The sequence below is a fragment of the Eubalaena glacialis genome, chromosome 4, assembly GCF_028564815.1.
Source record: "Eubalaena glacialis isolate mEubGla1 chromosome 4, mEubGla1.1.hap2.+ XY, whole genome shotgun sequence".
Lineage (NCBI taxonomy): Eukaryota > Metazoa > Chordata > Mammalia > Artiodactyla > Balaenidae > Eubalaena > Eubalaena glacialis.
The window spans coordinates 102,495,451-102,522,558 of NC_083719.1; the positions used below are offsets into that span (position 1 = coordinate 102,495,451).

Consider the following 27,108-nt stretch of genomic DNA (forward strand, 5'->3'; position numbering starts at 1 on the left):
TTCCCTGGTCCTGGACTTCCCGCCTGCCAATGCATGGGACATGGGTTCAATCCCTGGTCCGGGAAGATGCCACATGCCGCGGAGCAACTAAGCCCGCGTGCCACAACTACTGAGCCTGTGCGAGAGCCCGCGAGTCACAACTACTGGACCCCACATGCCACAACTACTGAAGCCCGCACACCTAGAGCCTGTGCTCCACAACAAGAGAAGCCACCACAATGAGAAGCCCATGCACCACAACAAAGAGTAGCCCCTGCTCGCCACAACTAGAGAAAGCCCACACCCAGCAACGAAGACCCAACGCAGCCAAAAATAAATTTTAAAAAAACAAAAAAACAAGCCATTATGTAAAAGCCATTTAACTGACTGAAATATATATTTCAATTCTCTAAATTGAACAGTGTGGACACATTCCACTTCCAGTTCATCAGGTATGGTTTTTAGATTCATAGGTATAAAAGGTAGATATTAAGACTATAACCTCCCATTATAACACAGTTTTATAGAAAAGTCAGATACTATACTCCCATCATTTTGACCTATGGCACCTTTTCTGGAAACAATACATTTTAAGTTCAAGAGTCACTATATTTTAAAAAGGAACATTAACAAATTATTATCAATACCTACAATTATTAGCAAGACTGTTACCTCTCATACTACCAATGCCACCTTTGATTAAGTTCAAAGTCATTAGGACATAATAGCCTTACACCCTTTTAGTCCACTGATTTAACAAATGTCATAACTTCTTTGGTGACATGTCTCCTCTGCAAACCCCAAACAGAGGAAAGGCATTTCTCCTCAGAAAATATTTTGAAACAAAATCAAATCATACCTTAATATACAGTTGACTGGAAAACCAACTTCCAAATCACGGATACTCCTTAAGTCTATTGAAAAGCAAAAATGATGTGATGTTGCAGGAACAGCAATTTTCTGTCCTGAAGCTGTTCCTGAAGCAATGGATGTAGTCACTGGCTGGGCCAGTAAAGCAGGTTCAGAAGAACTGACAGCTAAAATGAACATAAAAATTTAAAAAAAAAAATTCCATTTGCTAACAATTTCTCTTAATTTATTCAGATAATTTAAAGATATCATCTCATTTACCTTCAAGCAAAGACTTGACTATCTGATTTTATATATAAACATATGAATTGAGGCATAAACTTCTTAAAGTGACTTGTCCAATATTATGTAGGCTTTAATTCCCATTATAGAACTGTGTAAAAAAAAGAGCTTACTCTCACTCTCAACATATATTGCAAAACATAAAAGCATACAGTACCGATGCAGTAATGTATGATAGCAGCCTGGCAGGCACTAATATTTCTAAGAGACAGGTGAATATAGCTTAGTATTTGAAGGGTTGTATTTGAGACTTACTGCAGATATAATTACATCACTGTTTAAAAAGTAGTTTGTTAGACTATGTCTAACAAAAAACTAAAACTTGACAGAGAAAGACAAATATATGATATTGCTTATATGTGGAATCTAAAAAATGGTACAAATGAACTTATTTACAAAACAGAAATAGAGTCACAGAGGTAGAAAACAAACTTATGGTGACCAAGGGGGAAAGGGGAGGGGAAGGGATAAACTGGGAGATTGGGATTGACATAGACACACTACTATATATAAAATAGATAACTAATAAGGACCTACTGTATAGCACAGGGAACTCTACTCAATACTCTGTAATGGCCTGTATGGGAAAAGAATCTAAAAAAGAGTGGATATATGTATATGTATAACTGATTCACTTTGCTGTACACCTGAAACTAACACAACTTTGTAAATCAACTATACTCCAACAAAAATTAAAAACAAACAAAAAAACTAAACCTTGAAAAGACAGAGGTACCTAGTCCAACCCTATTATACACCAGAGATGTTTAATGAATGGCCCAAGTCCTATAGCTACTCAGTGACAGACCTATAACTTGCACCCAAACTTCTAACTCCTAATCCACCACTGCTCTTACAACTTGTACTACTAAATTTAACTGTAGATTCTTACGTAACAGATGGAAAAATTTTATAAGACCAGATAAATATGCATTCTCAGACTGTCTCAACTTTAGGATCAAAAATGATTATTTTAAGTTTACTATAAGAAGCAGTTAGTATCTCTTTTCTCTAACATTCCAGTGAAATTGAGATACTGAAGAGTTTGCTAACAATCTATTAGAAAGAACTATATTCTTTCATTTCTTTTGAATAAGCTACTATTTCTAGTATGAAAATAAATGAAAAATTCTCTTACCTTTTAGCAAATTCTACTATGAAGTTAAGTAAATTTCAATTACTTTCATCTGATTCTTTTTTTTACATTGGCTCTTTAAAAAACTCACAATTTTTACTTAGCACCCATGAAAACTCGCACAGTCATTTATTAGATGGCTGGAAAATCTATACCTAAAAGATAGATCTGTGAAAAGAATACCTTACCCTTTGGATTGGGTTTTGTGTCCTTATCATACTGTAAGCTTTCCACTTCACTTTCTGTTGCGTCGTCTCTTGTTGGAGGTGACTGACTGTGAGGTGGAACAGGGGACACGCGTGGAGACTTGGGCCCAGTGTGTGTCTTCTCCTTTGTGGGGGTGAAAACTGTCTTCTTTGAATGGTGTGGCTCATGTTCATTCTGGGTCTTTAATTCAATTAAAGACTAAAAACAATTTTTAAATAAAGTATAATTTGCAAAGAACTTTCCTTCATAATTAAGCAAAAATCGTGATGTTGTTTTTAAAAAATATTAGCTTCCTTTCCCAGTTTGGATATTCCTAGTCTATTTCTCTTCATAATTTGCAAATTTTCTTATAGCATCTAGGACCAGAAAAAGGAAGATGAACAGGAAGGAAATATGATATCCAGAGCTCCGCATCAAAATGCATCCTAATGCATAAGAAGGGATATTCAATAAAAGAAGTCAGGCATAGGTGTCCTTGGGAATGGTTATTCCTACCAAAGCAATACAAAGGAGGTCTGTATTACTAAAAAACAAACAAAAAACCAAAAACCCAGAAGTCTAGTATGATTTTCTTCCTTTGCTCCACTATCCTCTAAAAATACATGCATATATGTCTTTTTAAACTCTCACTTCAGTTCACAGCCTACATAAAGATCAGTTCTTTAAAAGAACATGACACTAAAGTTGATTCTGGGGCTATATATAATCAAAAAACATATATATTCAATAAATGTCTCTATTGCCTAGAGACAGTATGAGGACTATAAAACACTGAGCCAAAAACCTTATCTTAGCTAAGGCTGAGTCAACCAAAAAGGATCCATTAACGCAGATTACCAGAAACTGGGTCTAAAAATATTCTCTTCTACCGTAGTCCCTCTTCTGCCACAGTCACTGACTACGAGCTGGGGGTGTGGGGAATGGTTTTCACTACATGAAAAGACTGGACTGAAGGGCTCTGGACAGTGTCACCTATGAAATGCGGCAGAAGCCACAGCACTTCTCAGAAGGGTCTTTTTGGAGAGGAGGTTATCATATAATGAAGGCCACTACCTAAGAGTAATAAATACTTTCTTATGCGGGGTAATGCTTCTGAAGCTCAACTTTTGTGACTAATCATGAACTACATCGAAGAAGCTGGAGGAGGGGAAGGAGGGTCACTACTTGCCTGGGCATCTATGCCTTCTCTCTGCAGAGCCACAGACACTCCCACAGTGGGGGCCAGATCCACAGGAACAGGTGCAAGCTTTTGTTTGGCTCGGTTTGGAGGGTCAAGAGTAAAAGCACCTTCAACTGTGACTGGGCGATGGTTGATTTCTGTACTACCCTTTTTCAGTAGTCCGGTTAAGGGTATTTCTGTACTTCCAAGTGACTGGTCTCCACAGCAGAGGTGGATCTAATATGAAAGGGAAAATCAAAATCAGGCTTTATATTTTCTCCTTTATTCTAAACATACAAACTTAACAAAAAGTTATAAAATGATCCATAGAAGGAAAACAGAATGCAGATTATCTTATTGACCTGCAGTGACTAAGATACTCACACATGATTGTTAAAACTGTTGCTAAAGCACAAAATTTACCCAGAACTCAATAATAAAGTTATTAATTCTTCTCATTGTTCCTTTCAGTACTGTACACTCCTATGTTATCACCTTGTCTGTTCTCTTTGGTGAGCTATGGTTACTTTAATATTTTACTATGCTATCTTACATATGCAAATTATATCATCAATATATGAATTTAAACGGAAAACAAATACATCAAGCATCTTTTCTATTTCCATTATAACATTAAACACAGTTCTTAAAAAATAAGTGAGTGGGTCCAGCCCTATTTGGAAATTAAAGAACCTCAAATAATTCTGTTTTATTCATCCACAAAATACCATGAATGTTTCTTTCTCTTTTTTCTTCCTTTTCAAACTTTATATATAAAACAGAGTGCTTAACAGTGAAAGGTAAAAGAGAATACCTCTGGGGTGGTGGAATGTACCATTAATCACTGCTAGCTAATCAAAACTTCAACATTACCACCTTTTGCAACTACCAAAAAAAAAAAGGCTGCTCGAGATATGTGTCACGTAACTATTCTTTTCCCTTACTACATTGAAGCCACAGCAAACCTAGTATTCATATGAACAATATGCAGTCATTACATAAAAATACTTTTAATTCTACTATCAGCAATGACCTATAACAGTCCTAATGTTATTAGGTGTGATATTTTTAATGGGCTGGAGAGAAAGGATTTTTATGACTTAAATGTCCATGAGAATCAAACTAATAAATAAGTCAATAGTTTTGGTAAGGAATTTTATAAGATAAAATTCAAAGTGTTTTCCTGCATTTCATCATTTTATATAACCTTCAACTTTCTAAATACCTTGGATTTAGCAGAACCATCTCTAAAATTTAGTTCCACTAAAATTTCTTAATGCCTCTTTTCACTATCCACTCAAAACGCAAGCAAAGTCTAATGAATGATCACTTTACTATTAAAAAATGACTACCCCACCCTACTTCACCACCCATTTCAGTCTGATTAAAATTAATCATAACAAACAGAAAAGTAATTTTCGACTAGATAAGGTTCACTTTTAAATAAAGTCCAATTTAAAATTGGTTTACAAAACTACCAAATTCAAGAACAGGTTTTAGAAGGTTGTTTTATCTCTTTGATTTTGATAGCAATAAGGTGTATAAATTCTGAAATCTAGAGTGTGATCTGTGTGGTGACAGCTAATCTCCACTAACAATAATAAAACCTGCCTGGTGCCCGCAGCTTTAAGCTCCAGGTACAACTTTTTATTATAAATGACCGATAACTGATCTACCTCTTTCCACAGTAACAAAGTAAGGCGGTATATATCTCCTAAAATTCTGAAATAACTGTCATGCTGTGACTGTACAAGTCAGGATAATTCCTAAAAAATTAAAAGATGTGGCAGAAAGATGATATCCACTTCAGAAATAAGACAGAGTTTGGGTACCTCTTTAATGTTTAAAAAATCATCTCATAAGAAACTATTTTCTGCCATACCTACCTGTAGTTTAGACTGAAGAGCCAGGTAAACACGAAGAATTGCTATACTGCTACGTATTCGAACAGATGCTCTCTCTGGCTCAAAGTCTGGGTTGATCAAATCACTGAAGGGTTCATTTGTAACATCATTTCCCAGTAAAGAATAGTAAAAGAAAAACTCAGGCCGTCTTTCTGGAAGTTTCATGGTACATGGAATTAACTAAATATTTAAGAAAAAAAAGGATTATTACTTTATAAACCACTAAACATCCTTAAAGATGTCTGACAGACTCCAAAAATATTTGCTAAAATGATTTATTTCAAGCGTTAAATTAATAACTCAAAATTTCTAAATCTCTGCCAAATTACTACCAAATCACTAGTTTAATTTTTAAAGGTTTATCTTACACAAGCACAAAGAGACTAAAATATTTTTATACATTAATGTAGTTTTAAAGCTTATGTTTCATTCAACTAGTCGATGAAAACTCCATAAAAGTTCTTGTAGAAGAAAGCGGTCAAATATTTTACACTGAGCTTTCCTTATTTCCACATATCCTTACTCCACCATCCTCTCCGTAAATGAGAGAAGGTTTTTAAAAAATCTTAATCCAAGCTATTTACTATAACTTCTTTTGATGGGAAAAAAAAAGCTTTGTAGCTACTCTTACAAAACTTGGAGACCTATAAATTAAGTTACAAAAGGCTGTCTTCCACCCACTGTAAGGAGCTGCTGCAGGGGGACGATGGAGCCCTTCACAAATGAAATGTTTACTGGGGGTGGAACAAGATGGCAGCATAGGACATGAGCTCACCTCTTCTCAAGAAAACACCCAAAATCACAACTAACTGCTGAACAACCATCGACAAAAAAAAAGATGGAACCTACCAAAAAAGATATCCCACATCCAAAGACAAACAAGAAGCCACAAGGAGATGGTAGGAGGGGCACAATCACGATAAAATCAAATCCCATACCTGCTGGGTGGGCAACCCACAAACTGCAAAATAATTATATCTCAGAGGTTCTCCCACTGGAGTGAAAGTTTTGAGCCCCGAATCACAATCCCCAGCCTGGGGGTCTGGAATCGGGAGGCAGAGCCCGCAAGGCATCTGGCGTTGAAGGCCAGAGGGATTTGATCGCAGGAAATCCACAGGACCAGGGGAAACAGAAACTCCTCTCTTGGAGAGTGCACACAAGGTCTTGGGTGCACCAGGGGAAAGAGCAGTGACCTCATAAGAACCTGGGCCAGACCTAATAGCTGGTATTGGAGGGTCTCCTGTAGAGGCAGGGGTTGGCTGTAGCTCACTACTGAGATAAAGACACTGGTGGTTGTATTTCTGGGGAGTACCCATTGGCATGAGCCCTCCTAGAAACCACCATTTTCTCACCAAGACCTGGCCCCATCCAACAACCTGTAGGCTCCAGTACTGGGATGCCTCAGGCCAAGCAACCAACACAGCCCCACCCATCAGCAGACAGGCTGCTTAAAGCCTTCCTGAGCCCACAACTTCCCGATAAACACACCCCTTGACATGGCCCTGCCCATCAGAGGGACAAGACCCAAGTCCACCCACCAGTGGGTAGGAACCAGTCCTTCCCACCAGGAAGCCTGCACAAGCCACTAAGACCAGCCTCATCCACCAGGGGGCAGAGAGCAGAAGCCATAAGAATTACAACCCTGCAGTCTGCAGAATGGAAACCGCAATCACAGAAAGACAGACAAAATGACATGACAGAGGAATATGTCCCAGACAAAGGAACAAGATAAAACCCCAAAAGAACAAGTAAGTGAAGTGGAGATAGGCAATCTACACGAAAAAGAATTCAGAGTAACGATAGGAAAGATGATCCAAGGTCTTGGAAAATGAATGGAGCCATAGATTGAGAAGATACAAAAAATGTTTAACAAAGAGCTAGAAGATCTGAAGAACAAACTAACAGAGATGAACAATAAAATAACTGAAAAGAAAAATACACTAGTAGGAATTAATAGCAGAATAAACAAGGCAGAAGAACAGATAAGTGACCTGGAAGAAAGAATGGTGAAAATCACAACCACGGAGCAGAATAAAGAAAAAAGAATGAATAGAAGTGAGGACACTCTCAGAGGCCTCTGGGACAACATTAAGAGCACCAACATTCGCAATGCAGTAAGTCCCTTACATATGAACTTTCAAGTTGCCAACTTTCAAAGATGCGAACATGCATCTGGTTCCAGCAAGGAACCAGAACCTGTGCTATCAATGTCAGGCATGAGTGAAACTGCAGCTTACCCTCCGTCTCCTATTGCTGATAATCCTTCAGATTTACCATCTCCCACCTCCTCTCTCTCCTCCAGTCAGTAACTCTTCTTGCCTGTTCACTTGATGCCAGCCCCTGTATGCCAGCTGTTGTACTGTACTACCATACATTTCAAGGTACTATACCGTAAGATTAAAAATGTTTTCTTCATTTTTTGTGTTTTTTTATGTATTATTTGTGTGAAAAGTATTATAAACCTATTACAGTACAGTACTATACAGCTGATTGTGTTAGTTGGGTACCTAGGCTAACTTCGTTGGACTTACGAACAAATAGGACTTACAAACGCACTCTCAGAACAGAACTCATTCGTATGTAGGGGACTCACTGTATAGGGGTCCCAGAAAAAGAGAGAAAGGACCTGAGAAAATATTTGAAGAGATAATAACTGAAAACTTCCCTAACATGGGAAAAGAAATAGTCACCCAAGTCCAGGATGTGCAGAGAGTCCCAGGCAGGACAAACCCAAGGAGGAACATGCAGAGACACATTAATCAAACTGACAATAATTAAAGACAAAGAGAAAATATTAAAAGCAACAAGGGAAAAGCAACAAATAACATACAAGGGAATCCCCATAAGGTTATCAGCTGATTTTTCAGCAGAAACTCTGCAGGTCAGAAGGGAGTGGCACAATATATTTCAAGTGATGAAAGGGCAAAACCTACAACCAAGAATACTCTACCCAGCAAGGCTCTTGTTCAGATTTGATAGAGAAATCAAAAGCTTTACAGACATGCAAAAGCTAAGAGAATTCAGCACCACCAAACCAGCTTTACAACAAATCCTAAAGGAACTTCTCTAGGTAGAAAAGGACACAACTAGAAACAAGAAAATTACAAATGGGAAGGCTCACCAGTAAAGGCAAACATAAAGTAAAGGTAGTATATCATCCACACACAAATATGCTCAGAGGGGAACAGTAGGGAGTTTCCTTAAAAAACTAAAAATAGAGCAACCATACGATCCAGCAATCCCACTCCTGGGCATATATCCAGAGAAAACCATGGTTTGAAAGGATACATGTACCCCAATGTTCACTGCAGTGCTGTTTACAATAGCCAAGGCATGGAAACAACCTAAATGTCCATCGACAGATGAATGGATAAAGAAGATGTGGTACACATATACAATGGAATATTACTCAGCCATTAAAAAAAAATGAAACAATGCCATTTGCAGCAACATGGATGGACCTAGAGATTATCGTACTAAGTGAAGTAAGTCAGACAGAGAAATACAAATATCATATGATATCACTTATATGCAGGGGGGAAAAATGATACAAATGAACTTATTTACAAAACAGAAACAGATTTGCAGACATGGAAAATAAACTTATGGTTAGCAAAGGGGAAAGGTTGGGGGGAGGGATAAATTGGGAGTTTGGGATTGACATATACGCTGTACTACATTTAAAACAGATAACCAACAAGGACCTGCTGTATAGCACAGGGAACTCTGCTCAATACTCTGTAGTAAATTAAGTAGAATATATATATATATGTATGTATAACTGAATCATTTTGCTGTACACCTGATACTAACACAACATTGTAAATCAACTATAGTCTAATATAAAATTAAAAAAAAAACAAAACGATGTCTTCCATACTAGGAGTGTTACTTCTCAAAGCTGGTAGTTTCCTGGCCACATGACATGAAGACATGGGATGCTTGTCCCATAAAATGCAAAATACCTTCTAACAGACCTTTAATGTTTGCTAGCACATTGTTAAAAGTAACAAACTATAAGTAATTGACATGTTCTGCAACAGGAGATGGCTTAAATATATTATAGTTATCATACAATATGGCTCCTAAATAATGATATAGTGACATGAAAGTTATCTAAAATATTTTTAGGTCAAAAAAACTTACAGGACAGTTTGTAAGTCTGTAAGTTTGTGAAAATAAAAGTACTAACCACTTAGATTAAAACAACCCAGTACTGGGCACACAGTAAATAGTCAATAAAGTTATTTATTTTATATTAAATATATCTTATATACAAAGCAAGTTATTACTTTAATCCTATACTTTAAAATGTATTTGTTTGATTAGATTTTAATCATGTGCATTTTAATCATGTAGATTTATATTTATTGAGAGCCAGCACCTATACACTTTTAGTTGTTGAGAGCACAAATTCTGGAGTAAGCCCCAACCCTCAACTTTGGTTCCACCAATGGCTTGCTATGAGACTTTAGACAAGTACTTAATCACTCTGTACCTCCATTTCTCTTAGGGTTCTTGGAAGGATTAAAAGAGATAATACATGTTCACTTCTACAAGTCTGCCTAGCACATAGTCAGCTATTATGTGAATGGGAAAATATCTGAGGAAAAGAATATACTGCCCTTATGGGTGATTATTTCTGAGGAGTTCAATTAAAAGAGACTTTCATTTTCTTTTACTTTCTTCCATAGTCAGAAAGCAATAAAAATTTTAAGAAAAAAAGATAGCCCTTTAATATTTCATAGCACATTTAATTCTAAGTAATTCCCACTAAGAGAAGAGATGCTTTTAAAAATCCTTTATCATCCTTGGATTTAGAAACAGGTTTTTTGCCCTAATTTCAATATTTAAAAAGGAAGCAAGATTATCACAATCCAGTATTCTTACTCTAATTTCATTCCTGCATTCTACTACTTTACAGTATCAATGTTCTAAGTCACTTATTTGCATCTGAAAGGTATGTTTGTTTATCGCTATATGCTTTCTCACACTACCTTTGACTAGCTTGAGAAGAAAAAAAACTAAACTGCTATTTTTTAAAATCCTTGGCTTGTCCATAAAGACTGAAAAAAGCAAACAAGTAATACTAAGCAGTATCAAGGGATGAATAAATTATTGGGCTTAATTTTTTGTTTTAAAAAATTATTGTAAAATACACATAACAGAAAATTTATCATTTTAACCATTAAAAACTGTACAGTTCAGTAATATTAAGTACATTCACAATGTTGTGCAACCATCACCACTACCTAGTTCCAGAACTTTTCCATCACCCCAAACAGAAACACCAGAACCACTGAGCAGCCACTCCCATTCCGCTTCCCCATAACTTCTCCCTCCCCTGGTGACCACAAATCTGCGTTTTGTCTCTATGGGTCTGCCTATCTGGATATTTTATATAAATGGACTCAAACAGTATGTGACCTTTTGTGTCTGGCTTATCTCACTCAGCATGTTTACAACATTCATCCTTGTTGTAGCATGTATCAGTACTTCATTTCTTTTATAGTTAAATAATACTCCAGAGTGTGAGAGAGAGAGAGAGAGAGTGTGTGTGTGTGTGTGTGTGTGTGTGTGTATTTATTTATTTATTTTGTTAATCTATTCATCCATAGGTGGACATCTGGGTTATTTCTGTGATATTCTGGGATACTGTAAATAGTGCTGCTATGAACATTTATGTGCAAGTTTTTATTTGAATACCTTGTTTTCAATTCTTTTGATATATACCCAGTAGTGAAATTGCTGGGTTCTATGGTAATTCTGTTTAATCTTTTGAAGAACCTACTTGGCTTAATTTTTATCAGAGATAGCAAATAGCTTGCCAGACATCAATCTGTTTTTTTATTTTTAACTAAACTGAGTGACTTTTCCTAAAAAGTTACTTTGTATTACCAAGAACTGTGTTAGTTTTAGTTGTGGATTCAGTAGGTCAATTACCCACAAGCTTTCACTATATAAATATAGGTTCACACATACAAACTACATGTTAAGCACATTAGTTTTATCTCATTCCTCATGCACACCCGCAAGGCTGGTACTACTGCCACCATACAACCGAGAAAATTCAAGCCTGAGAAAGGTTAAGTAGGTTGCCTAAGTTAAAGAAGCCAGTTAAGTAGTGAGAATTAGATTTCAACTCAAATTGATCTTACTCCAAAACCCCTTCAGAGGCAAGAGAGCAAAATATGGGAACAAGAGAATGTGGAGAGTGACCATATGGCCAGAAATTCCTAGGATATTTACTAGCTAAAAAACTTTCTCAAAACTTGGTTTCCTCATCTCAAAAGTGAAAATAATAATCCCCTAAAGTTGTGCTAGGATTAAATACAACATTAGCGAAGTAGTGAATACATACCTATTTCACAAAACATAACACAAGTAAAATTATGCCTTCCTAGGGAGTTGAAAAAATATTTTTAAAAATAAAGTAGCAATTTAAAATACTTTGCAAGTATTTAATAGCACAGTAAAAACACAGTAGACTCAAGATCTAATGTGTGTTCTGATGTGGTTAATGAACAGACAGTGGACATCTAGCTTCCCCCCCCAACCAGCGTGGCATATTAAGCCGGGGCAATCCACAAGCAGAGCTTTATGAAGAGAGGAAAAAAAGGAAATTGATGGAGAGAGACAAAATCACATATATATAGTGTCAATGAGAAAATGACAGTACCAAATTGGGAGAGAAAGAGTAAAGCTCAAAGAATACGTATATATAAAAAGTACTTTTTGTAGTGGGCAGGAATTCAGTGTGACAGAGCTAAACACATTTCCTGAGAAAAATCTTTACCTGATAGATCTTACTAAGATTTAGTGTGGTCACTAACTCATATTTCACTTATGAATGCGGATTATCTGGGAAATGTATACCTCTAAGAAAGTGAATAGTCTGATAAAAATTTTAAAGTCATAAGCCATATTCTCTATATTTTAAAGTATTAATTTATTTCAGGTGCTATAGATCAACATAATGTCAAAAAAACTGGACTCGATCCTGAAAAGGACAATGAAATAACAGCTACTTTTGTGTTGAGCCATTGCTGGGAGGAAGCAATCGGCCACAGGCCCTGAGCATCCCTGCACATTCTTGCTGAGTGTAACAAGAATGCAAGGCCCTGACCACTCTTACCCAGGCCATCTCCCAGCGTTGTTTATGCAGCTCATAACTTTGATAAAGTAACGTGTCTTCCCAGACAAAGACCTAGACTACTTACAGTAAAAGTCGTACATTCCCTAAGTTCTGTGTTCCTCAGCTGTGACACACTCCCAGTGAGTGTGGAGCAACTACCTGGGACCCTCTATGTCACCTCCATGGGACTTGGGATAGGGGGAACTGAAAGAAATATGCTGATATTCATGTTGCTTGCTGTGCTGAGAGTAATACGCTCCTTTCTCTCTGACCAAAGAATCTTCTGTCTTCTGGCAGCATTTAGGCTAATTTGTTAGTGTGTAAATAAGGCAAAATCTAATCCCAGACCTGACAGCTATTAAGGTCTGACTGAGACAATGTTCCCAACATTGTATATTTCTCCAAAAAGTAAAGTATTTAACACTTAGAAAAAAATCATTTCATAACAGTCTTTACAATGTCACACAATACAATGTGAAACAATGCTTATTTATGGTCTTTCTTCTAAATTCTAAGAGATTTAATTTATTCTCTTACTACCAAGATCATCCCAATTTATTCTTTTCCTAAAACAAAAATGCTTTCTGATATGAAAGAAAACATTTTTCTAAATTATTTTTGTAAGTCTACTTGCAAGGCTTTTTAATACCTAAAAGACAGATTTTAAAAATAAAATGTTTTCAAGTTCTTCATGAATCACTCATCTCACCTGCTCCAACTGGGTGGCGAATGCTATGGTCACGGACATCACGAAGAAGTCAGTACAATACTCTGCTGGTCCAATCTGATGATAGCCTCCCTCCTCATTCAGCACCGCCACAATGTCCTTTGCGTCAAGTCCAGACAGGCTGGCGGGTACTTTATGGAAAAAAACACAATTAAACTACATTGTAGTTTGCCATAAACCATTATAAGATTTTGAAAGCTGGTTATGCTTTTTAATTTACTTGGCAGTTTTCACAGATACAGTTAATATCTCAGCAAGGTTTCCTTTGATTTCAATTTAATAAACCACGTAGAAAAGGTATCACAGGTTGCCTGAAGGAAGTGAATCTAAACTGCGAACTGAAAAATAAGCAAAACTTGGCTAAAAGGAGCAAAGTGACTAGATAGAGAATGAGGGAGTGGAAAACGGTGTTCTAGGCAGAAGAAACAATATATACAAAGACTCAGAAGCAAGAGAAGGCATGTGGTTAGAGAACTGAAATAGATGTGGCATGTTGGATCATAGAGTGAGGACTCAGGTACAGAAAGTGGGGAGAGGCCGTATCATAAAGAGCCTCCTTGAACGCCATGCTGAAACATTTGGATAGTTTTCTAAGAATAAGAGAAAACAATAAAACAATTTTGAGAAGAGAACAGATATAATCAAATAGGCTTCGTTATGAAGAGACTGGAGAGGGACAAGGGTTTTTCAAAACTGATTAAGGAAAAAAACAAAACTACACAAAACTAAAATAATAGACAATATTCAGTGTCAGGGAGATTGCCAGCAGGTTGGCACTCTCCATGTTGGTAGGTACAGACTAGTACAACCTTTTGGAGGGTAATATATCAGGGCTTATCAAAATTTTATATATGCATACCCTGTAAACCAGCAATCCTCGACTCCTTCAGGAGTTAAGCCAAAAGAAATGTGCTTACAGTAGCACTGGCTAAAAATAGTTTAATGGTTAAGAGTATAGACACTACATTCACATAGACCAAAGTTCCAACCCTAGTTCTGTCATTCAGTAGTTGTATGGGGAAATTATAAGATCTCCTTTAGTCTCCATTTTTCCTTCTGCAAAGCTCTTACAGTGTTGTTGAGAAGATCAAATTAGATAACAAAAGCACTTAGCACAGTACCTGACAATTAAGTACTTTAATAAAGGTAGCCATTAAATAATAAGGTCAGCAGAGCTTAAGAGGTCAAAATACTAACTATGACAGGTCTCGCATTATCAGAAAGGGAGAACACTAGGATAAATCCTGTGGTGTAGGATTGAAAGGATTGAACGTGTCAATGTGAATATATGTTGTTCAGTATATATATGGGCAAATCAATATATAAAGTATATATATATATATATATATGTGTGTTTGTGTATACATATCCATGTGTCTGCATATATATGTGTGTATGTATACATACATGGGAACAACACCCCAACAGCACACCTAGCGGCTGGATCTTGACTTGTAAACATCATTCTTTTCTAAAAAGAAGCAGGGCTCCTTAAAGTAATGGCTGAATCCAGGGATGAGATAGGAAAAGTATAAGATGAACCTGGACCATCTTCTTTTATCAGGAAAAAAAAAAAAAAAGCTCAAAGGGACTTCCCTGGTGGTCCAGTGGTTAAGAATCCGCCTTCCAATGCAGGGAACGCGGGTTGGATCTCTGAGCAGGGAACTAAGATCCCACATGCGGCGGGGCAACTAAACCTGCACACCACAGCTACTGAGTCCGTGCACTCTAGAGCTCGTGCACCACAACTAGAGAGCCCATGTGCCGCAACTACTGAGCCTGCGCACTCTAGAGCCCGCACCACAACTAGACAGAAGCCCGCGAGCCACAACGAAGAGCCTGCGTGCCACAACAAAAAATCCTGCATGCCACAATGAAGATCCCACGTGCTGCAACTAAGACACAACACAGCCAAATAAATAAATAAACATTTTTTTTAAAAAGCTCAAAGGATTATCGAGATAGTAAAAAGGAAACAGAAGAAGCTTGAAGGGGTTCTCAATGCTCAAATCTGGGACAAATAATGATGGTTAAAGATTATAACCCGCTAAATAAAGAGAAAACTGTCAAGTCCATACTTAGACAATACAAATAAGTGAATAAATTGAAGGTATAATAAAGAATAAATATTTTTCTAATTTTCTAATTCTTCCCCACAAAATATTTATTAATTACAAAAGAAAACAAAAGTAAGTTTATAGTTGAGAACACAGACACACACCACCATAATCAAGTAATCAAGTGAACATAATCAGTAATGAGACTAAATCAAAATAGTGCACCACCTGATAAGATGCAATGAGAACAGAGCATCTTAATAAGCCTGCCAAAGATGCATTACCAAAATCTAGTATCAGACAAACCCAAACAGTACAGGGGACACAGCCTCACCAAGACTGAAGAAACCTAATCACAAGACTATAGAATGCTTCCCCTCCCCCTTACCACTATATTACTAAAAGTCTATTTTCCTTTACCCAGTATATCATGTCCATCTTTCAATAAAAAATTACAATGCACACTAAAAGGCAAAAAAAAAAAAAAATCCATAATCTACGCTTCCATCTTAGGAAAACGGAAAAAGAGGAGCAAATTAAATCCAAAGTAAGCAGAAGAAGAGAAATAATAAAAACTAGAGCAAAAAACAATGAAATTGAAAACAGGAAATCAATGGAGAAAAAATTTAACAAAATCAAAAGCTGGTTCTTTGAAAAGATCAATAAAATCAATAAGCATCTATCCAGCCTAAGAAAATAAAGAAGACACAAATTACTATTAACAGAAATGAAAAAGGGGACATCACTACAGATTCCCATGGACATTAAAAGTTTAATAAAGGAATGCTATGAACAACTCTATGCCCACAAGTTTGATAACCTAGATGAAATGGACAATTCCTTTCAAAAACACAATCTGCTAAAACACACACAAGAAGAAAACAATCTGAATAAGCCTATATCACTTAATGAAATTGAATCAATAACTTTAGAGAATAGAAAGCACCAGATCCAGATGGATTCATTGGTGAATTCTACCTAACATTTAAGGAAGAAATTATACCAACGCTCTACAATTTTTTTTTCCACAAGACAGAAGCAGAGGGAATACTTCCTAACTCATTATATGAGACTAGCATTATCCTAATATGAAATCCAAGCAAAGACATTACAAGAGAAGAAAACAACAGACCAATACCTCATAAACATAGATGTAAAAATCCTCAACAAAGTATTAGCCAATAAAATCAACACAATGTGTAAAAAGAACTATACACCACAACCAAATGGATTTATTCAAGGTACACAAGACTGGTTCAAGATTCAAAAAGCCATTAATGTACTCCATCACGTCAACAGGCTAAAGAAGAAAAACATGATTGTATCAATACATGCAGAAAAAGCATTTGACAAAATCCAACACTCATTCGTGATAAAACACTCTGCAAACTAGAAATAGAGAGTAACCTCCTCACCTGATAAAGAACATCTACAAAAAATCTACAGCTAACATCATACTTAATGGTGAGAAGCTTTCCCACTAAGATCAGGAGTACGGCAAGGATGTCCCCTTTCACCACTGCTTTTCAATAGCACACTGTAAGTCCTAGCTAATGCAGGAACACAAGAAAAGAAACAAAGTCATGCAGATTGGGAAGAAAGACACAAAACTGTCTTTGTTTGCAAGTAACTGTAGAATGACCATCTATGGAAAGACTGGAAACAAAAACAAACCAAAAAAAACCTACTACTGGAACTAATAATAAGCAATTATAACAAGGCTGCAGGAGACAAGGTTAATATGCAAAAGCCAATCGCTTCACTACAGACGAATAATAAACAAGTGGCATTTGAAATTTAAAATACCATTTACAGAAAATTAACCACCACGGAGACAAGATGACAGAGTAAGGGATGTAAGCTCACCTCTTCCCAAGAAAACACCAAAATCACAGCTAACTGATGAACAACCATCAACAAAAACAATGCTGGAACCTACCAAAAAAGATATCCTACATCCAAAGACAGAGAAGCCACAAAGACAGGGTAGGAGGGGCGCAAACTCAGTAAAATCAAATCCCATTCCCACTGGGTGGGCGACCCACGAACTGGAAAATAATTATATCACAGAGGTTCTCCCACAGGAGTGAAAGTTCTGAGCCCCATGTCAGGCTCCCTGGCCTGGAGGTCTGGTGTGGGAAGGAGGAGCCCCCAGAGCAAACTGGCTTTGAAGGCCTGTGGGGTTTGACCGCAGGAAATCCACAGGACCGGAAGAAACAGAAACTCCACTCTTGGAGGGTGCACACAAGGTCTCATGAACACCAGGACCCAGGTGAAAAAGCAGTGATCTCATAGCAGCCTGGGCCAGACCTACCTGCTGGTATTGGAGGGTCTCCGGGAAAGGCAGGGGGCAGCTGTGGCTCACTGCAGGGACAGAGACATTGGTGGCAGTACTTCTGGGGAGTACTCATTGGCGTGAGCCGTCCTGGAGGCTACAATTTTCTCCCCAAGATCTGGCCCCACCCAACAGCCTGTAGGCTCCAGTGCTGGGACACCTGAGGCCAAACAACCAACAGGGCAGGAACACAGCCCCACCCATCAGCAGACAGGCTGAGTCTTTCTGAGCCCACAGCTTCCCGCTAAACAAATCCCTTGACACAGCCCTGCCCACCAGAGGGTCAAGACCCAGGTCCACCCACTAGTGGGCAGGAAACAGTCACTCCCACCAGGAAGCCTGCACAAGCCTCTTAGTTGGGCCTCATCCACCAGTGGGCAGACAGCAGAAGCAAGAACTACAACCCTGCAGTCTGTGCAACAGAAACCGCAATCACAGAAAGTTAGACAAAATGAGATGCCAGAGGGGTATGTCCCAGACGAAGGAACAAGATAAAACCCCAGAAGAACTACTAAGTGAAGTGGAGATACTCAATCTACATGAAGAAGAATTCAGAGTAATGATAGTAAAGATGATCCAAGATCTCAAAAAAGAATGAAGGCAGAGACTGAACAAGCAAACAGAGATGAACGATACAAGAACTGAAACAAAAGATACACTAGAAGGAATCAATAGCAAAATAAATGAGGCAGAAGAATGGATAAGTGAGTTGGAAGACAGATGGTGGATATATTGCTGCGGAACAGAATAAAGGGAAAAAAATGGAAAGATATGAGGACATTCTAAGAGACCCGTGGGACAACATTAAAGGCAACAACATTCTCATTACATGGGGTCTCAGAAGGAGAAGAGAGAGAGAAAGAGCCCAAGAAAATATCTGAAGAGATCATAGGTGAAAACTTCCCTAACATGGGAAAGGAAACACTCAAATCCAGGAAGCGCAGAGAGTCCCAGGCAGGATAAACCCACGGAGGAACACAGGCCAATATCACTGATGAACACAGATGCAAAAATTCTCAACAAAAAACTAGCAAACCAAATCCAACAATATATTGAAAGGATCATACACCACGATCAAGTGGGATTTACCCCAGGGATGCAAGGATTCTTCAATATCTGCAAATCAATCAGTGTGATACACCACATTAACAAACTAAAGAATAAAAACCATATGATCATCTCAAGAGATGCAGAAAAAGCTTTTCACAAAATTCAATACCCATTTATGATTAAAAACTCTCCAGAAAGTGGGCATAGAAGGAACTTACCTCAACATAATAAGGGCCATATATGACAAACCCACAGCTAACACCATTCACAATCGTGAACAGCTGAAAGCATTCCGCCTCACCACTTTTATTCAACATAGTTTTTGAAGTCCTAGCCACGGCAATCAGAGAAGAAAAAGAAATAAAAGGAATCCAAATTGGAAGAGAAGAAGTAAAACTGTCACTGTTTGCAGATGACATGATACTATACATAGAACATCCTAAAGATGTTACCAGAAAACTACTAGAGCTCAACAATGAATTAGGTAAAGTTGCAGGATACAAAATTAATATACAGAAATCTCTTGCATTTCTATACATTAACAATGAAAGATCAGAAAGAGAAATTAAGGAAACAATCCCATTTACCATCACATCAAAAAGAATAAAATACCTAGGAATAAACCTACCTAAGAAGACAAAGATCTGTACTCTGAAAACTATAAGACGCTGATGAAACAAATCAAAGATGTCACAAACAGATGGAAAGATATACCATATTCTTGAATTGGAAGAATCAATATTGTCAAAATGACTATACTACCCAAGGCAATCTACAGATTTAATGCAATACCTATCAAATTACCAATGGCATTTTTTGCAGATCTAGAACAAAAAATTTTTAAATTTGTATGGAGACACAAAAGATCCCAAAGAGCCAAAGCAATCCTGAGAAAGAAAAACAGAGCTGAAGGAATCATGTTCCCCAACTTCAGACTATACTACAAAGCTACAGTAATCAAAACAGTATGGTACTGGCGCAAAAACAGAAATATAGATCAATGGAACAGGATAGAAAGCCCAGAAATAAACCCACACACCTATGGTCAATTAATCTTCGACAAAAGAGACAAGAATATATAATGGAGAAAAGACAGTCTCTTCAATAAGTGGTGGAAAACTGGACAGCTACATATAAAAGACTGAAATTAGAACATTCTCTAACACCATACACAAAAATAAACTCAAAATGGATTAAAGACCTAAATGTAAGACCGGATACTATAAATCTGTTAGAGGAAATCATAGGAAAAACACTCTTTGACATAAATCGCAGGAATATCTTTTTCAATCCGTCTCCTAAAGTAATGGAAATAAAACCAAAAATAAACCAATGGAGTAAAACTAGAGCAACCATATGATCCAGCAATCCCACTCCTGGGCATATATCTGGAGAAAACCGTAACTTGAAAAGACACATGTACCCCAATGTTCACTGCAGCACTATTTACAATAACCAGGACATGGAAGCAATCTAAATGTCCATCCACAGATGAATGGATAAAAAAGATGTGGTACATATATACAATGGAATATTACTCAGTCATTAAAAATAATGAAATAATGCCATTTGCAGCAATATGGATGGAGATTATCATACTAAGTGAAGTCAGACAGAGAAAGACTAATATCATAGGATACCACTTTTATGCGGAAACTAAAAAAATGATACAAATGAACTTATTTACAAAACAGAGACTTACAAACTTAGAGAACAGACTCATGGTTACCAAAGGGGAAAGGTGGGGAGGAGAGATAAATTGGGAGTTTGGGACTGACATATACACGCTACTGTATTTAAAATAGATAACTAACAAGGACCTACTGTATAGCACAGGGAACTCTACTCAATATTCTGTAATAACCTAAATGGGAAAAGAATTTGAATAAGAATAGATATACGTATATGTGTAACTGAATCACTTTGCTCTACAAAGTGCTCTATGTGCTCTACACTTGAAAGTAACACAACACTGTAAATCAAATATACTCCAATATAAAATAAAAATTTCTTAAAAATGTACCATCAAAAAATAAAATAAAATACCATTTATATTAGCACCCAAAACAATTAAATACTTAGGAATAAATCTAACAAAGCATGCAGAAGATCTATATGAGGTAAACTATAAAACTGTGATAAATAAAATCAAAGAAGAACTAAATAAATGGAGAGATATTCTATGCTAATAGGACAATTCAATATTGTCAGGATGTCAGTCCTTCCCGACTTGATCTATACAATCAATGCAATCCCAATCAAAATCCCAGCAAATTATTTTGTGGACATGGACAAAATGATTCCAAAGTCTACATGGAGAAGCAAAAGACCCAGAACAGGCAACTCAACATTGAAGAACAACAGAGTCGGAAGACTGATACTACTCAACCTCAAGACTTACTATAAAGCTACAGTAATCAAGACAGTGTGGTACTGGTGAAACAGACACAAAGATCAATGAAATAGAATAGAGAGACTAGAAATAGACTAACATAAATACAGTCAACTGATCTTTGATAAAGTAGCAAAGGCAATACAATGGAGCAAAGATACTCTTTCAAAAAGTGGTGCTGGAACAACTGGACATCCACATGTAAAAAAATGAATATAGACACAGACCTTAAAACCTTCACAAAAATGAACTCAGAATGGATCATAGACCAAAGTGTAAAGCAGAAAACTTTATTAAATCCTAAAAAGACAATATAGGAAAAACCTGGATGACCTTGGGTATGATAATGACCTTTTAGATGTAACACTGTAGGTACAATGCATGAAAGAACTGATGAGGTGGATTTCATTAAAATTTAAAAACTTCTGCTCTACTAAAGACAATGTCAAAAGAACGAGAAGACAAGTCACAGACTGGAAAAAGTACTTGCAAAAGAGACATTTGATAAAGGACCGTTATCCAAAATATAAAAAGAACTCTTAAAATGCAACAAAACAAAACACACAACCAATTAAAAATTGGGCAAAAGACCTGAACAGACACCTCACTTAAGACGATATACTGATGGCAAGTAAGCACATGAAAAGATGTTAACATCATTTATTACTAGAGAATTGCAAATTAAAACAATGAGACACCACTACACATCTATTAGAATGAACAAAATCCAAAACAGTGACAACACCAAATGCTGACAAGGACGTGGAGCAACAAGAACCCTTGTTCATTGTTGGTGGGAATGCAAAATGGTACAGTCACTTTGGAAGACAGTTTGTTGGTTTCTTACAAAATTAAATATATTCTTACCATATACTCTTACAGTTTGGCAGTTTCTTATAAAACTAGGCATGCTTTTACCATAGGATCCAGTAATCACACTCCTTGGTATTTACCCAAATGAAATGAAAACTTAGGTCTGCTCAAAAGCCTGCAGAGATGTCTGTAACAGCTTTATTCCTAACTGCCCCAACTTGGAAGCAACCAAGATATCCTTCAGTAGCTGAGTGTTTAAATAAACAGTGGTACATCCAAACAATGGAATATTATTCAGCTGTAAAAAGAAATGACCTATCAAGCCACAAAAAGACATGGAAGAAACTTAAATGCATATTACTAAGTTAAAGAAGCCAATATGAAAAGGCTCCATGCTACATGATTCCAACAATACAAGATTCTGAAAAAAGCAAAACTATGGAGATAGTAAAAAGATCAGTAGTTGCCAAGGGTTAGAGGGGTGGGAGGGATGAACAAGCAGAGCACAGAGGATCTTCAGGGCAGTGAAACTATTCTGTAGGATACTCCAATCATGGATATGTGTCATTACACATTTGTCAAAACCTATACAATGTACAATACCAGGGACAAACCCTAATATTAATTATGGATACTGGGTGATAATGATGTGTCAATGTGGGTTCATCGATTTCAACAAATGTACCGCTCTGGTGGGAGATGTTGATAGTGGTGGGGAGGGCTGTGTGTGTGTGGATATCTGGGAACACTTAGTACTTTCCACTCAATTTTGCTGTGTGCCTAAAAATGCTCTAAAAAAAAGGTTTATTAATTAAAAAATAAAGGGGAAAAAAATGAAGGTTTTCTTAAACTACAGCTGAGTTAACAGAGACCAGCATAAGCATTTTTGGCTGTCCTGCACTCATCCTAGGAAGAAAATTTTCCTAAATAGCAATTTTTATAAACAATATAAAATTCTGCTTTGTTCTGCTATACATATCAAATAAAGAAAAGACAATCTTTCCCTATTTCTAATTTTTGTAAACAAGAGATAAGAGCAACAAGTGTTCATGTGTAACAATGTCCCAACATTTGTCTGCTGCTCTAGTGTAAGATCAGTTTACACTCCTGCATTTATTTTCCTATAATACCTCCTCCCCTCCCTTCCTCAAGTTCTAGTGCACAGATATAACTTCTCAGAGAATAACCTTAGAGATGATGCACAAACCTCTTCCATCTCGAGGAGGGGCTCCCTTTGCTTTAAAACTATCCACTGGTGCCTTTGTATCTGTTTCCAAAGCAATGCTTATCTGTATCTCAGACTTGAACTTGGTGTATTTATTACTCAGCAACTGGTACCATTTTGGTGCCTAGAGAGTAACAACAAAACAAAACAAAAGCAAGTTTTATAAGGTTCTAAATATATTTCCTGTAGTTTCTCAGTACTTTCTCCTCTTTTAAAGTATTTTCTTTCCCCACATTTTCCTCAAAAGAAATTAATCCTGCTTAGGAAACTAACTGAATTTCCTCGTGAAAAAATTAAGTTTAGATTGCCTTCCTTGTTTCTACTCCTATGCTTCAACAGGTAATAATATATTAAAGAGGAGGAAACGCAGTACGTGTATTTCTTTCTATCTTCACTCATATCCCCAATCTCACTTCATCCCTTATAACAACAAAAAAGACTATCAATTTTCCATTTCCTAACCCCTAATTTTTCACTTTTTCTGTTACACCTTTTCTGCCTGCCACATTTCTGCTTTGTTCTGTTTATATCAAATCAGAAAAAGAAAAGCTTAGTGTTAATAAAAATACTAACAAAATACTTAAGTAAGGTCTAATGGTAGAGTTCTGGGTTATGAACCATGCATTTGACTGATACTGAAATATAAAGGGTTTCTCACAGAATGAGGTATCCTCAATTACCTGAATAGCCACCTCCTCCCCCAAACCGCAAGGTAACCTCAAGAATTCTCATACCGAAATCAAAATCTCATGGCCCAAGACCACGTGTATCATTAGTGAAGGGGCACCATTTCAATACCTGTAAACAGCATTCTTACTCTGACCACTGTAATATAAAGGCATAGGAACTGGTGCTTATAGTGATCAAAACCCAAAACTGCAGCTTTATATTCAAATTATGTTTGTAAGTAAAACAGAGTGAACTAGCCCACAGGTATTTTAAAAAAATCCACAACCAAGTTTTTTTAAAGGCAAAAACTCAGTTTGTTGCTGTATTTCTTATGACAGATATTTTCTAATTTTAAGTATAAGCCTGGAAAAAAAGATTTTTAGCTGTTCACAGGATTTATGATATATTTTTGTTATTAACTCAGAAAAAGAAATCGAAGCTCTTCTGTTTGTGTTTATTTATAGAGAATCAATTTATCTTGAAATTCAAATATTCTACTATCCAACTTCAAATATTTCTTCTGCTGGCAAACAGAAGACATTAAACAAGACAATATTTGGTTTTCCCAAAACTAACATAATTTAAAAAAATTTCTCCTTAACTTTGTTCACCAATACGATGACAAACTGCCCTAAAGGACTAGACAGGGGGAAAAGGAACACCAAAAGCATTTAGAGGCATGATCTCAGGTCAGATATCCTCCTCCTAAGAGGATTTACCTTCTCTTTAACCAAAGCAACTGCACAAGTATTCAGGGTCTAAGCTTAAAGAAGGAAAACCTTTTTCAGGACTTGGGGGCAGAGAGGTGATGAGTACCTAAGGATGGAGGAGAAACAAGTCCTCTTTTAAAGCAGTTCAGTTTCTTTTGAATAATTCCAAATTTGGGCCAGGCTGACTGGCTCATTTGCAAATACACACATACCCTTGGAGATATTTTAAGTTCAGTTCCAGACCACCACAATAAAGTGACTATTGCAATAAAGTGAGTCACATGAATTTGTTGGTTGCCCGGTGCATACAAAAGTTATGTTTACACTATCCTGTAGTCTATTAAGTGCGCAGTAGCATTATGCCTAAAAAATCAATGTACATACCTTATTTAAAAGGTACTTTATTGCTAAAAATGCTAACCATCATCTGAGCCTTCAGTGAGTCATAATCTTTTTACAATAGTAACATCAGAGATCACTGACCACAGATCACTGTAACAAATATAATAATGAAAATGTTTGAAACATTACAAGAATTACCAAAATGTGAGCAAATGCTGCTGGAAAACAGCCCCAACAGATCTGCTTGACATAGGGTTGCCATAAACCTTCAATTGGTTTAAAAAAAAAAAAAAAAAAGTATCTGTGAAGCACAATGAAGTGAACTGCAATAAAACAAGGTATGCCTCTATCATTGCTATCAGTACCAAAAATGTTAGTAACAGGTAAATTTTTCTTCACAGAATCCAATTTAAGATTCAAATCAATTGAGGACTTTAAAATAAAAGAGAAGAATTTTTTTTTTTTACTTTATTTTCTTAAGAAAGTTGGACCAAAAAAAGTCATTAGGAAAAACTGAAAGTTAGAATTTCTAAAGTCAATAACATACAAAAAAGGTTGTAAGATATTTTAAAAGACATAAGAAGCATTTTCAATAACAAAACGCACAGGAATCAAGACCCTGAGTTGTTCTTCCTTCCTGTGGTGGGAGTACTATTTACATAACAAGTGTTTTTCAAGAAATTCCCTTCCTCTAACTACTACATAAGGAATGCAAGGAGCGGGAAGCAGGGAAACCAGTTAGAACGCTACTATTAAGACAGCCAAGGTAAGAAGGACAGAGAGTGGCTTAAGTTGAGAAGGCAGTGTGAAAATGCAGAATAGCAGATAGATCAGGAGGGAAAACCAACTGCAAAGGGTGGCCAAGGAGGCCAGGAAAGGGATGTGTCAAGGAAGACTTCTATATTTCTAGCTCGCCTAACTGGTAGGAGGGTGGTGACCATCCACTGAAGCAAGGAACTCTAAAAGAGGCACACCTTTGAAGGTGAAGTGCAGGAGCTGAACGTGTTAAAGGTAATAGCAACTTGAACACAGACTTGAACTCAGAGAGAAGTTTCTTTGAGAAAGATGGTTCTAGGCCAAAAGAATGACCAAAAGGTCAGGATTTTCTAAATCAAATTCATCATAAGAACTAAGAACTACCATATTGGCTCAAGCCCATGATCTATTAGGTCCAATATTCCATGTCCTTTCCATCAATCTGTTATCTATTGAATATAACCAACTGTTTACATAATCAGTAACAAAACATCAAAAGGTCAGTACCTGCTTTGTTTCTTGAGCAGTTCTTAGGTCTAGAACAATGTAACCTATAGTTTCCCTGGATGAAGATAAAGGATCCAAGGCAAAACAATGGAGTTTGATAGGAGTACGCTGTAGCCTGCAACATAACAATTTATGTGATAAATAAAATCGCTTTTGCTTAATACTGAACTTTCTATTAGCTTTGAAAAAGCAGCCTACTACTATCAAAACAATTATAATTTTGTTGGATAACCTATATCTATTCTATACTTTCTGAAAAACTCTTCAACTGGCATGAACTATTAATTATGTCTACTTATCTATACACCAACTAAAGTCATATACAAAACATGTCAAAAATTTTAGTCTCTCTCATCGAAGAAGCTAACATCTAGATCAATGTTTCTCAAGCTTCTGTAACATACAGAACTCTTTTAAAGTCAAAAATTACCATGAATTCTCCAGATTGATTTTAAATTGTCTTTCTTAGACTGTCACACACACATAAAGCTTCAAATACACACGCGTATGTGCTTATAGCTCTTTTTGTTGCTAAAAAAATGAAATAAACTTAAGAATTAAATGCCATAATATCACAAATTATTAAAATTAAGTTAACAACAATTCAATGTACTACATGATAAGGTCATATAAGCATGACCTTCATTGGTATAACATGGCTTCTTTTGAGTCTGGAACCCCTATACTGGCTCACTCATATAGTAAGCTGATTGGATTTTGCCATCACTGTCATCTAATGGAACGACTATGAAACCTGCACTTGGCACAAAAATCATCATTTCTATATTTAATTTATCTGTGTTATTTTCTCAGTCTACAAAATACAGAGTGGTACCATTTTGCACTAACACAGT

At 36.6% G+C, this 27,108-nt stretch overlaps 1 protein-coding gene across 5 annotated transcripts in view; it reads right to left on the reverse strand.

Moving 5' to 3' along the window:
* Positions 1-27,108, reverse strand: part of CEP120 (centrosomal protein 120) — a 76,844-nt gene that overhangs the window by 44,232 nt on the left and 5,504 nt on the right. For all 5 annotated transcript variants that reach the window (XM_061188097.1, XM_061188095.1, XM_061188096.1 and 2 more), the window contains exons 4-10: positions 26,255-26,369; positions 23,253-23,394; positions 13,381-13,529; positions 5,519-5,716; positions 3,642-3,869; positions 2,455-2,671; positions 839-1,016 (exon numbers count right to left, since the gene is read on the reverse strand). In XM_061188097.1, the coding sequence (XP_061044080.1) occupies positions 839-1,016; positions 2,455-2,671; positions 3,642-3,869; positions 5,519-5,716; positions 13,381-13,529; positions 23,253-23,394; positions 26,255-26,369 (1,227 nt within the window). The remainder of the gene's footprint in view (positions 1-838; positions 1,017-2,454; positions 2,672-3,641; positions 3,870-5,518; positions 5,717-13,380; positions 13,530-23,252; positions 23,395-26,254; positions 26,370-27,108) is intronic.